Source organism: Spermophilus citellus (assembly GCF_964194105.1).
Source record: "Spermophilus citellus genome assembly, chromosome: 11".
Taxonomy (NCBI): Eukaryota; Metazoa; Chordata; class Mammalia; order Rodentia; family Sciuridae; genus Spermophilus; species Spermophilus citellus.
In genome coordinates, this window is record NC_138192.1 from 115,048,591 (window position 1) to 115,062,570 (window position 13,980).

The 13,980-nt window shown below is 39.1% G+C and overlaps 1 protein-coding gene across 1 annotated transcript in view; it reads left to right on the forward strand.

Annotated features, from left to right (window-relative positions):
* Positions 1 to 9,884: 9,884 nt before the first annotated feature.
* The window catches only part of ATIC (5-aminoimidazole-4-carboxamide ribonucleotide formyltransferase/IMP cyclohydrolase), a 33,846-nt gene continuing 29,750 nt past the window's right edge, over positions 9,885 to 13,980 (forward strand). Inside the window, exons 1-2 of the mRNA XM_081260635.1 lie at positions 9,885 to 10,036; positions 10,365 to 10,491. Coding sequence (XP_081116761.1) covers positions 9,889 to 10,036; positions 10,365 to 10,491 — 275 coding nt within the window. The 5' untranslated portion in view covers positions 9,885 to 9,888. The remainder of the gene's footprint in view (positions 10,037 to 10,364; positions 10,492 to 13,980) is intronic.

A 13,980-nucleotide genomic window follows, 5' to 3' on the forward strand; every position in this document is an offset into this window, starting at 1 on the left:
TTCCACATTTCTGATTCCTTCCTTCTCTCCCATTCCAACTAGACCCTTGTCCCTACCACTTCCCTAAATCCTCAAAAGGGCATTCCAACATCTAATGATGGCTCTCAGTTCTCCTCATAATTCATTTCTCAGCAGCACTTGACACACAGGCTAGTAGGCATCTAACTTTCTAACCTTTTCCATGACTGCTACATGTGTGTTTCCCAATTTTAGCTGATGTCTACTCTTCTGGTTTTGCAACCAGTTATCCTTTCTTCCTCTCTTCCTCTCACACTTCACTTCCAATTTATCAGTAAATCTTGTTGGCTCTCCCTTCAAAATATATCTGGAATTCATTTACTTTCCATAACTTCTGATGGAAGGGCTTGGGCCATAGCTCAGTGGTAGAACACTGGCCTAGGAAGCACAAGGACCCAGGTTCTATCCCCAGCACCAGGGGCCAGGTGGGCTTAGAGGGTTCAGTTCTCCAAAGGCTTCCTTTCTCATTCAAAGTAACCAGTGATTACAACTGGCCCTCAAGGCCCAGTCCAATCCCACTGCCCACGTTCACTTCCCCTTCCCTAGTCTTGCTCTGTGTTGCAGCCATTCTGCATTTAGATACGGCCTAAGTAGGGATTTGCTCTTGGTATTCTCTGCTGGAACCTTCTCTTCCAAACACCCTGTGGCTTGCTACTTTCCCCACTCCCCTCAACTGTCAGTTCTTACTCAAAAGTACCTTATTAACAGAAATTCCTACTGGAAAGCCTAATTAAAATTGTAGCTCCCTTCTGCCCTGACCCTGTTCTCTGCTTTATTTTATGCATTTGTTTTGACTATCCTCTGTCTCCTCCTGACTATAGATACCCTGAGGGCAGGGATTTTTATTTGGTCCACGTTGCCATGGACACACATAGCAGGCCATCAATATTTTTTTTTCTTTTTTCTTTTTCCCTGGTACTGAGGATTGAATCCAGTGACACTACCGCCAAGCTACATCCTTAGTGAGACAGAAAAAGGGCAGGTAGTTGAGAATAGGGAAAAGGGCAAAGAGAGGTTAACAAGAGGACAACAAAGCAAGAGAACAGCTATCTTAAAACACTTTGGCTATGTTGTAGAAAAGTTTCCATTTCTCAGAAAGCAGTAGAACAGTTGAAATATCAGGGATCAATCAGTAAAGCACACAGCCCTAGCAACAGTAAGGAGCCAATCAGGAGCAGCCTGTTAACTTCCTCTTTAAAAGAAAGAATACTGTAAGACTGAACAGCACTCTTGCCCCTCCCACGCGGGCTCTCTGCACCAGGAGTTCTGAGCCCCCTCCCCCACCCTTTTTTTGATACAGGGATAGAACCCAGGGGTGCTTAACCATTGAGCAACACTCCCCCTACTTTTTTTTTCATCTTGGGATAGGGTCCTGCTAAATTGCCTAGGGCCTCATTAAGTTGCTGAGGCTGTCTTTGAACTTGTGATCCTCCTGCCTCAGCCTACCCAGCTGCTGGGATTAGGCATTTGCCACCGCACTGGGCTCACATTTATTTTAATAAAAGTGCTTCTTGCTTACCTTGGCATTAGTGGTGTTCATTCTTCAACTCTGTGGAACTCAGACATGATTGTGGCTCCTGCTGGTAATATTAACGCTTTTTAATTTTATTTTGTGGCAGGGTCTCATGTAAAGTGCTAAAGGCCTTTCTAAGAATAATATTTTTTAAAAAAATGAATCCATAAGTGAATGAATATGTGATGTTCTCAAAAAATAATCATTATATAAACACCTGCCAGAATATCATTTTTATTACTTCAACCCCCAGATGAATTATATGAAATACTGGATATTGCACCCAGGGCCTCAGGCATGCCAGGTAAGCCTTTACCATTGAGCTACATTCCCAGCCCTCTCTTTTTAATTTAATTTTGAGACAGGATCTCACTAAGTTGTCCTTTGAATGTGAGATCCTCTTGCCTCCAACTTCCAAGTAGCTCAATGTGCCATCACACCTCACTTTGATTATTTGAAGTCTTACTAGTTAAAATACACATACACACCCACCACATTAAATACTTTTTGAACAAATTTCCTTTCTTGGGCCATCTTTTTGGTTCAGTCTATTTGCTAGACCTAATGAAGCGAGCTAATCTTCTTTCAGGCTTCACCTACAGCTTCAGTGTCATTAACTTTCCAAATTTATTTACCTTGAGTCTCACTTCCATCACCAATTTGCATTTGTAATTTCATTGACTTTCTATATGATTTTTAACTGTGTCCATCCATTATCTAAACTTCCAGATCAATAGGTAGAAATTCAATTGGTTATTTGCCCTACCAGCTACTCATCTGAGCAAGCTAGAAATGATGAATGTATCTTTATTTTTTTGTCAATATTTCTCATATCCAGTCAATCCCCATGTCATATTGATTTTACCTGATTTTTATCTCACATCGATTTCTTCTTTTCCATGTTCTCAGATCTTTAGTTAAGAGTATGTGAAGTACATGTCGATAATCCCAGCAAGTGAGAAGGCTGAGGCAGCAAGGTCGCAAGTTTAAGGCCAGCTTCATCAATTTAGCAGGCTCTAACCAATTTAGTGAGACTCTGTCTCAAAATATAAATTTGAAAGGGCTAGGAATGTGGCCCAGTGGTTAACCCCCAGTTCCAAAGGAAAAAAAAATAGCAACTCTGCTTTAAAAAAAAGAAAAAGAAAAAATAGAGCAATAAAAGATAGTGAAAGAGAAAAAGAGGTTACATGAATTTTATAGCCAAAACACAGAGATATCACAGTTTTTTTTTTTTTTAAATTTGCACTAGCAATTGAACCCAGGGGCATCCTGCCTTTCAGGAACAACCCAACCCTTTCTAAATTTTCAGACAGGGTCTTGCTAAATTGCTGAGGCCAGACTCTAAATTGAGCTCTTCCTGCTTCTGCCTCTGAAGTAGCTGGAATGACAGGCACATACCCCCACATCAGGCTGTTTTATAGCATTCTTAGTTTTAGATTTAATGGAGGCCAGTGTCCTGCTAGGCTTAATATTATACATCCCAAGAGGTTTACTTCCTCATCACAGAATGCTCAGTCAGATACAAAGGTTAAAAGTAAATGGTTATTTTTCTAGAGGGCTTAATACAGTCCACTATAATTTTGGCTGTAAACACACAACATTCTCTTTCTGCAATCACCATCTTCTACTCAAAGTCCAATAATTTGCAGGGTCTTTACTCCATTTTGTACAATTGCCCCAGATAAGGAACACCTATAAAAACTTGAATATAATATATATATATATATATATATATATATATATATATATATAATGATTATATTATTATATTATAATCATGTTATATAGTTATATTATTTTTGTTACATACAACATTGTAGTTTTATAATTATTTATAAAATTATACAATAAAATTATATAAAATTATTATGTAAGTATAACATGATATAATTAATAATCATTAATGATATAATAAATAGAAACTTTAGATTGTAATTTCCAACCTATTTTAATACCCCTATGTTGACTGCACTGAAATATTCGAAGAATTGAAAACATGAGACCTAATATGCCTTCTTCATAAAACTTCAGCTTCACAGTGGGTACATACAAAACCTTCCTCCCTGGTTTATCTAGTTCCAGCTATTCTAATTCATTCTTTATACTATTTCCAAACATCTTCAGGACCTTTGAGGAAATACTCAAGTTTCTTAATATGTCTTAATATGTTAACATTCTTGAATAGAGAAGGATTTTATAGGAGATATTTACTATAGTAACCATCCAATACTCTAGGCTCTGGGGAGTCATTTCTTGTGACACCCATTTGAGTGACACATCCCTGAAGCATGTCGACCCAAGACAGAGCAGCTTTATTAGTCTTTAGAGTCTAGCAGGTGATCCCAAATTTGGGAGTGACATGGACACATTCTGGAAGAAGTGGTAAGTTTATACAAGGAACCTAATGACATGGAAGCAAAAACAGATTATACCACATTCAAGGAATATATATATATATATAAAATTTTAAGCACAGTACTATAACTCCACACCCTTCCTTTGGGAGGGGTATGTAAGAAAAAAATAGATACATAATTATTATAGTGCATATACTTTTTTTTTTTTTCTGTCTGAAACAGCAATGCTGGTGGTGGATGATAAACCCGTGTCTTCGTGGGAATGCTTGCTTGTGTATGCTGGGTAAGCATCCTACCGTTGGGTTACATTCCCATCCCCCTTTTAATTTTATTTTGAGACAGGATCTCACTAATTTGCTCTGGCTCACCTCGAACTTGCAATCCCTGTGCCTCAGCCTCCCAAGTAGCTGGGATTGTAGGCCTGGGCCCAGTTATGTCTGGCATCTTTAAGGACATGTTCTGAAGCTTGAAAAGATACCCAATTAGTTAACTGCATCAAGAGAATGAACCAAGAAGGAAATTATACCTTTTTTGGTTTTTTGGGTTTTTGGCTGGAGATTGATCCCAGAGGTGCTTTATCACTGACCTACATCCCCGGCCCTGATTATTTTTTTAAATTAAAAAGAAAATTGTATTCCTCCTGCCTTAGCCTCCCAAATTACTGAGATTATAGGCACACATCACAGCACCTGACTGGAAATTACACTTCTGCATTATTTTTATTAGTCACTTTACTATTTGTTCTTTCAAAAGATTAATTAATTTAGTTCTTACACTATGGTGAGGAATACAGAGAAAATATTTTGTCCACATTTTCAAGTAAGGTAATAAGGGCCTCTAATGATTCAGGGTCTTGTCTGGGATCACAGAGCTAGTAAAAAACTTATTTACTCTTCTTTCCATTAACATATGGAGAAACTGTCAAGTTTGGATTCTAAAACGATGGGAGAATTAATCATAGGAAATATGCTCTATTTTTAGAAATGTATCATTTATTTATTTATTCTTTATTTTAAAAACATTGTTTTGAGCCAGGCATGGTAGTACATGCCTGTAATCCCAGTGATTCAGCAGGCTAAGCCAGGAGGATTGAAAGTTCAAGGCTGGCTTCAGCAACTTAGTGAGGCCCTTAGAAATTTACTGAGAGCTTGTCTCAAAATAAAAATAAAAAGGGCTGGGATTCAATCCCTGGCACCAAAAAGAGTTTTTGTTTGTTTTGTACTGGGAACTACTGAGCTATATCCCCAGTCCATTTTATTTTGAGACAGGGTCTTACCAAGTTGCTGAGGATGTTACTAAATTCCCCAGGCTGGCCTATAACTTTCAATCTTGCTACCTCAGCCTTGAAGGATCCTGGATAACAGGAATGCACCACCAGGCCTGGCAATCATAGAAATGTGTTTAAATGAAAGAAATGTGTCTTGCTCTATAACTAAAGGGCCACTAAAAAGCCAGTTTAATGCCTTCTTTTTTCTTTCCACTAGTACTTTCTAGTGGTATCTAACTATAAGTCCTCACTTTGACTCCACCCAGAGCTCCTTTAAGATAGCAATTTGGTGTTTCAGTCTTCTTGACACTGTATTTCTGCCACTAGGGCAGAAAGGGTTTCATAAATATTTATTGAACTGAATAGTAATTTGTAATTTACATAAAGGGAAAATGCCTAGTATCCAAGCACTGTTTCTTTTTGCTTTCTTTCTTCCTTTCTTCCTTTCTTTATACCAGGGATTGAACTCACAGTGGCTAATCACTGAGCCACATCCCCAACCCTTTTTATTTTTTTATTCTGAAACAGGATCTCACTAAATTGTGTATGGTCTCGCTAAGTTGCTGAGGCTAGCTTTGAACTTGTGATCCTCCTGCCTCAGCCTCCTGAACCACGAGGATTATAGGGATGGGCCAATGTCCTTGCTTGTTTATTTCTTCTTATCAGTAGATCTCAGCATTGTTTTCTCCTTCTTCCACATTTTATTTCCTATAGAAACCTAATGGTGACTGACCAGGAAAATTTCCTTTATTTTTATCTACAAATCTTGCCTTTTTAAAAATTTGATATCTATTTTTCCCCACACTTTTTTGCTGGTGTATTATAGTTGTACATACAAATGGAATTGTTGGTTACATATTCATACATGCACACAATATGCAATGTAACAATATAGTTTGACCAATATCACTTCTAGCACTTTCACCCTCCACACCTAGTTCTTTACCTCTACTGATCCCCCTTTGATTTTCATGAGATCTGTCTCCATCTTTCTTTTTCCTTTCCTCTCAAGCTTCCTCATATGAGAGAAAACATGATTCTTAACCTTCTGAATTTGCCTTATTCTGTTTAACATTGTGGTCTCTAGTTCCAATCATTTTCCTGCAAATGACATAATTTCATTTTTCTTTATGGCTGAATAAAACGCTATTGTGTATATATACCACATTTCTTTATCCATTCATCTGTTGATGGACACCTAGGCTGCTTCCATAGTTTGACTATTGTGAATTGTGCTGCTATTAACTTGGGTATGCATACATCACTGTAGCATGATGACATCAGTTCTTCAGGATAAATAGTGAGGAGTGGTACAGCTGGATGATACGGTGGTTCCATGCCTAACTTTTTAAGGAAACTCCATACTGATTTTCATATTGGTTGTACAATCTAACATGCCACCAAGAGTGTAAAAGTGTTCCTTTTTTTCCACATCCTCTCCTGCATTTTTAATTATTTGTATTCTTGATGACTGCCATTCTGACTGGTGTGAGATGAAATCTCAGTATAGTTTTGATTTGGATTTCCCTAATTGCTAATGATGTTGAACATTTTTTAATATCTTTGTTGGCCATTTGTATTTCCTCTTTTGAGAAGTGTCTGTTTAATTCATTTGCCCATTTATTAATTGGGTTATTTGATTTTTTTTGGTGTAAAGTTTTTTGAGTTCTTTATATATTCTGTATCTTAATCTTTAACTCTGTCAGTAGAATAGGCTAACAAAGATTTTCTTCCATTCTGTAGGTTTCCCTTCACATTCTTGTTTCCTTTGCTATGCATAAGCGTTTTAATTTGATGTCGTCCCATTTACTAACTCTTGGCATTATTTCCTGAGCTTTAGGAGTTCTATTGAGAAAGTCATTTCCTGTGCCTATATGCTAGAATGTTGATCCTATATTTTCTTCAGAGTTGTATAGCTTCTGTTCTCATTCCTATGTCTGATCAATTTTGAGTTGATTTTTGTGCAGGATGAGAGCTAAAGGTCTAGTTTCATTCTTCTACATATGGATAACCAGTTGTCCCAGCACCATTTATTAAATGGCTGTCTTTTCTCCAGTGTATGCTTTTGGCACTTTTGTCAAGGATCAGTGACTATATCTGTGTGGGTTTGTATCTGTGTCTTCTATTCTGCACCACTGGTGTATGTATCTTGTTTTTATGCCACTACCATGCAATGTTTGTTACTGTAACTCTGTAGTATAATTTAAAGTCAGCTACTGTGATGTCCAGCATTGCTTTTTTGGCATAGAATTGCTTTGGCTATTATGGGTCTTTTATTCTTCCAAATGAATTTTAGGACTCTTTTTTCTTGTTCTGTGAAGAGTGTCATGGGTATTTTGATGGGAATTGTATTGAATCTGTGTATTGCTTTTGGTAGTGTGGCCATTTTAGCAACATTAATTCTGCTTATCCATGAACATGGGAGGTCTTTCCATCTTCTGAGGGCTTCTTCAATTTCTTTCTTCGTGTTCTATATTTTTCATTGTAGAGGTCTCTCAACTCCTCGGTTAGATTTATTTCTAGTTGTTCCACTGCCTCCCCCAGGCTACTGTGAATGGAATGGAATTGTTTTCATGATTTTTTTTTTCTCAGCAGATTCATTGTTGGTATATAGGGAAGTTATTGATTTTTTTATGTTGATTTTGTAACCTGCTACTTTGCCAAATTTATATATTAGCTCTAGTAGTCTTTTAATGGAGTTCTTTGGATCTTCTAGGTATAGGAGCATATTATCTGTAAACAGTGATAATTTGACTTCTACCCTTCCTATTTTTATCCCTTTTATTTCCTTCTCTTACCTAATTGCTCTGGCTAGTATTTCTAGCACTATATTATTAAATAGGAGTGGTGAGAGTGGCTGTCCATTTTTTGTCCCAGATTTTAAAGAAAATGTTTTCAGTTTTTCCTCATTTACCCTGAGTTTGGTTTTGGATTTGAATTTATACAAATGTTGAGATAGGTTCCTTCTATTCCTAGTTTTTTCAGTGTTATTTATAATAAATGGGTACTGTATTTTGTCAAAGACCTTCTCTGATCTATTTAGATGACTAAGTGATTTTTGTTCTTAATTTTATTTATTTAATGGATTATATTTATTGATTTGCATATATTAAACAATCCTTGCATCTCTGGAATAAACCAAGTTGGTCATGGTGTATAATCTTCTTAATATCTTGCCAAACACGATCTGCTAATATTTTATTAAGTATTTTTGCATCTCAGTTCATCAGGAATATTGGTCTATAGTTCTATTCCTTGGTGACAAATCTTGTCTTTTAAATTTCAAAGTTGGCACACAAAAACCAAAAAGAAAGGGGGAAAAATACCACACTCTGAAGGTACTGCAGTAATCTTAATACATTTCTCTTTGAAATGTTTGGAATATTCAGAATAAGGAGTCAAACAAATTTAGAGGTTGAAAATAGAATTCTTGCTAGGTATGGTGAGGCAGGCATGTAATCCCAGGATTTTAGGAAGCTCAGGCAAGAGGATCACAAATTCATGGCCAGCCTCAGAAATTTAAAAAATGAAATAAAGGACTGGAGATGGGGATGTAGGTCAGTGGTAAAAAGTCCCTGAGTTCAATCCCCAGTGCTAAATAAATAAATAAACCTTTATGCTAGCCAATAATTAATTATTTTGGGAATTAAAAGCAGCAGCCAGAAGCATTAGAGGAAGAGAAAAAACAGAAAGAAATAGACTCCTTTCCACCTAATGTGAGCCTCTGGTCTAAGAATAAAAGGCTCCAGGTGAAGTGTCATGCACTTGTAAGCCCAGTGATTGGGGAGGTGGAGGTAGGAGGATCAGGATGGCAAATTCCAGGCTAACCTGGACAATTTAGCGAGCATCTGCCTCAAATTAAAAAAAAAAAAAAAAAAAGAGTGGGGTCTGGGTATGTTGCTCAGAGGTAAATCTCCCTGGATTCAATCGCCAGTACACTTCCCCCCAATCCCCCAAAAGGGCATGCTACTATTTTTAATACAATTCTAATGAAGAATACTAAAATAGGCTTGTGTGGACAGCCTATCTTGTGTATTTATTTTAAGCAAATGTGTTATTTCAAAAACAAAAACAAAAACAAAAACCAAAAACCGAAATGTGTTCAATTTTGCTTTTCCTGTTTTAAATGAATTAAGGTCTTTTCCCTCCCCGTTTAGCCATTATCATTCCTGTCTTCTAGGCTTGGGGCAAAACAACATTTACAGATTTGCAAGAAACACAGCATCTTTATTTATGCAGATTTCGGGCCATTTTATAAGTGAAATAAGCCAACTCAAATGGATGTCAGTTTCACTTCTTTTGGGCTCTGATCTGGGCACTCGCCAGTCAGTCACTTAATAAGTAGACCTCGATTTCATTTTTCAAACCTATTGAAACAGGAGCGTTGTTAGATGATTGCCAAAATCCTTTCGAACCTTTCCCCGCTTAAGAACTGTCCCTTGAGGTTCCTTTACTTGTGTACAGCATCGTGCGTTGTCACTTTGATCTACGTTCCAGCCTCCGGAGACAGGCTACCGTGGGCACCAGGAGTTTGCTCCAGAGGCAGTGGAGTGGCCGCACTCTCAGGGACACCGGCAGATCGTGTCGCTGGCCGGTATTTTGGGATCCGAGGCGGGAACCCTTCCCGTTCAAATTCCGGGTCTTGAGGCGCCACCCGGAGCCCCACCCTGCTCGGGTCTCAGCCCGAGGCTCCAATTGCACTTCCGAGGTTGGGCGGGACCCGGGCGGGGCTTATGTCATGTGACAGGACCCTGTCCGTCCCGCCCTCCCGCTTCCTGCACGGGACCGTCCCGGCCGCGCCTCCCCCTTCGCACGTGGTGTCCCCGCAGCCGCCGCGCTCTCCCGGACTAGGCGCTGCAGCCATGGCTCCTGGCCACCTCGGTGAGGCCCTCGCGGAGCCGCGCCATCTGCGAGCTTGCTTCGCAGCTCGGGGTCCCTCCTTGGCTGTGGCCGGGCGGCCACCGCGGGCCGGGCTGGGCTGGGCTGCGGACCCCTCTGTGGGCTGCGATCGGTGCCCAGAGCCCGCCTGACCCCGCGCAGCGTCTCCTTCCCCGGGCTCGCCAGCTTGCGACCCGGGTGGCTTCGGGGCAGGGCCTGCCTGTCGTAGGCCCAGACGCTGGTCTTGTCACGCGTGAGTTTCCTCCCCCAGGCCTTGGAGAAGCAGTGTAACGTACTGCAAGTAGTGAGCAAAAAATGGCTTCTCTTTCAGCCTTGTTCAGTGTCTCTGACAAAACTGGCCTTGTGGAATTTGCCAGAAACCTAACGTCTCTTGGTTTGAATCTGGTCGCTTCCGGAGGAACTGCAAAAGCTCTCAGAGATGCTGGCCTGGCAGTCAGGTAAGGCACAATTTAGTTTTTAAGGTAAATCCAGGCAGAACGTGATCCATCCAGAAATGAATGTGATCCAGGAACCATGAATAAAACTCCTTATACTGAGTAACGCTGCAAGGTTGGTGCACTCCTCACCCACTTCATGAAAGAGGAAAATGAGCCTCAGAAGTTTAGTAACTTAACAGATCTAGAGTCAAGTAAGGTGTATGATTGGAACCCAGGTAGTCCTGATTTCAGAACCCCAGATTAATTTAGGTGGGTCATTATGCACGATGAACTCAAAAGTTATAATTCCCTCTGTTCACGTGATTAACTGTTTAATAAAGCTGTTTACATTTTGAAGAATCACATTTACTTCTCCTTGGCACCTCCCCTAATGGAATGAAAGAAAGAACAAGTCATTCATTGGCTCATTTATTACCTTACTAGGCAGTGGAAGGAAATAAAGCAGGAGGCTATTCCAGACCTCAAGGAGCTTGCATTATGGCTGGGGAGGAGGGAAGGCCACTGAAAGGCAGAAAGTGAAAAGGACAGATATAATAAACTGTAGTGAGAGTTCAGAGGAAGGGCATATCAACCTCTGAGAGAGATTTTAGAAAAGGGATGAAAACTGCCTTTGTTGCTGTGTGGAAAGTTCACTTCTGGCCCTCCAGACCATGTCATGTCGGTTATCCACCTTTTTCTTCATGTAATTCTGTGGTGCATGAGCAGAGCCTCCCTAGATGTACAAGTTCAGATGCCAAGAGAAAGCTTTATTAAATAAATGCTTTCTCTCAAAATTATTTTGTCCTTTTCCAGTACTGGGAATTGAACCAAGAGTGTTCTACCACTGAGCTACTTTCCCACCTCCCTACTGCCTCCTACCCCACCACACACACTTTCTACAAAAAAATTTGGAGACAGAGTCTCACTAAGGTTTCCCAGGCTGGCCTCAAACTTGGAATCATCCTGCCTCAGCTTCCCAAGTAACTGGAATTGCAGATGTGTACCTCTGCACCGCGGAGTTTCTCAAATCCTTTTTACATCTTATCACTGAGGTAGTAAAAGTGGCTTCTGATTCTCAACATGTTGATGTATTCCTTCCAGTGTTTTTATAAGCATTTCCTCTCTTATGTGAGGTCTGTGAGAATCACAGAAAGTGGACAGGTCGTGGACAGGTCGATTCTTCTGAAGAGCAGCAGGATGAGACTATGGAGTCCATATGTCTTCTTTCCATTGGGCTGAGTTGGGGTCAGTTCTCATCTGCCCCCACCTTTTTCTCCTTCAAATCTTATATTATGGAAATATTCCAGGAATAATGAGTGTAATGTGTAAAGTAATAATAACCTCTATGTGTGTGCTATCGAGTTTAAATAGTTATCAACTTTCCAGTGTTATTGTTATTACTGTCTCTGCCTACTCCTCACATAACCCCATTATTGAGAAGATAAATATGTATCCATCCTATTAAAGGGTGAGAATGTTCTCCATGAATGGTTTACATAGAGCCCAGAACAATAAACTTCATTGAATGGAGTAAGACAAGTGAGAGGGGTGTTTTTTTGTTATTTGTTTTTTTGGTACCAGGGATTGAACCCAGGGGTGCTTAACTACCCAGCCACATCCCCAACCCTTTTCATTTTTTATTTTGGGCTCTAGAGTCTCACTTAGTTGCTTAGGACCTCTCTAAATTGCTGAGGCTGGCTTTGAATTTGTAGTCCTCCTTCCTCTGCCTCCAAGCCACTGGGATTACAGGGATGTGCCACCATGCCCTACCTGAGGGCTGTTTTATGTATATTAACTCATATAGTCCTCCCAGTAACATTTTTGGTATGGGTAATATTGTCCCTATTAGGCAAGTAAGAAAACTGAGTTACAAAGAAATCTGTAGGGGGGTTGGGTGTGTAAGTCAGTGGTAGAGTGTTTATGTAGCATGCAAAGAGGCCAAGATCTTTCCCGGAAAGGTAACTGTTGTCTTGTGTGGTCAACTGGTGAGGTTTCAGAGTATATAATAGTAAATAGAGAATTGTTTCTGAAGACTACATGTGTTACAGACAAATTCTTGGGTACAAAGGAATAACGAGCTTTTTAACCCCACATGTTTATTTCTAGGAATAAATCTGCTATCTCTGTTTTAAGTGATAATCTTTAGTTGGAAGAACTGAATTTTATTTACTAAATTTATTCCTGTGTAGTGTACTCAGGAATCTGTATCCTATTTTCAGAATTTGCTGTTCTAAAATTTTATTATTTTCTTCCTATAAATGCCATATATGTTGATTGCAGAAAATTTTTTAAAGTGTGGAAATCTATAAAGAAGATAGTAAAAAGGCTTATAATTCTCAACATGTTAATGTCTTTCTTCCAGTGTGTTTATAAGCTTTTACTTTACTTCATAGCTTACACAGAAGATACAATTTTGCTTCTTCCTTTTTTTCCCCTTGCTTATATATATTATGGGCATTTTCCCACATCATTACAATTTATAATTTTGCCAGAGAATGCTTATGTGTGTAGCTTTCTGGAGGTCAGCTTGACTGATGTGGGTTAATATTTTAAAATTGCCCTTTATATTTTGTGATCCCTGTTATTGTTTTTCTATGTAGTTTTAACATTTACATAGTATTTAGTGATGTTGTGTATAACACCCACACTGCTTCTTTTCCCCCTTTTTTTATGGTATGAGGAGTTGAACCCAGAGTTACACTATTCCTGAGCTTCATCTCCAGTCCTATTATATTTTAATTTTTTTTGAGACAGGGTCTCACTAAGTTGCTGAGAACCTCTATAAGTTGCTGAGGCTGGCCTTGACTTTGCGATCCTCTTGTGTCAGTTTCCAGAGTAGCTGGGATTTGGGGCATGTCTTGCCATGTCAGGCTTACCTCACTTTGCAGAACAGGCTTCTTTTTCCACTTGTTTGATATGCCATTTTTATGCTTTTTTAATCATAAAACTCAATTCTTATTTCTACTTGGTTAATTTCTGAGATAAGAATATTTTTAATGCTTCTTATTAGGTACTGCCAAATTGCTTCTCAGGTTGAATCTATTTCTTAATATTTAATTAGCATGGTTTATGATTCAATTTCTGAATTCCTGAAAAAAATGTAAAATTAGTGCTTTAGAATACTGGTTTTCCCCAAACATACTTCAGTTAGAAAATAGAATAACATTTGTTTGGAAAGTTAATAGAATTTTATGTAAGAAATGAAATGTACCTGGCCATGGTGGTGCACTCCTGGAATCCCAGTGACTCCAGAGGTTGAGGCAGGAGAATCAGAGGTTCAAAGCCAGCCTCAGCAATTTAGCAAAACCCTAAGTAGATTAGTGAGACCCTGTCTAAAAATTTTAAAAAGTTCGGGGAGGACTAAGAGTATAGCTCAGTAGTTTAGCACCTCTGGAATCAATCCTTGGTACCAAAAAATAAGAAGTCGAATATTGTGAGAAACTTAGGACACTGGATAATTTTTTTTGTTCAATTCAGGCTGTGAAAAAAAAATCTCTTGAAATGAAAACG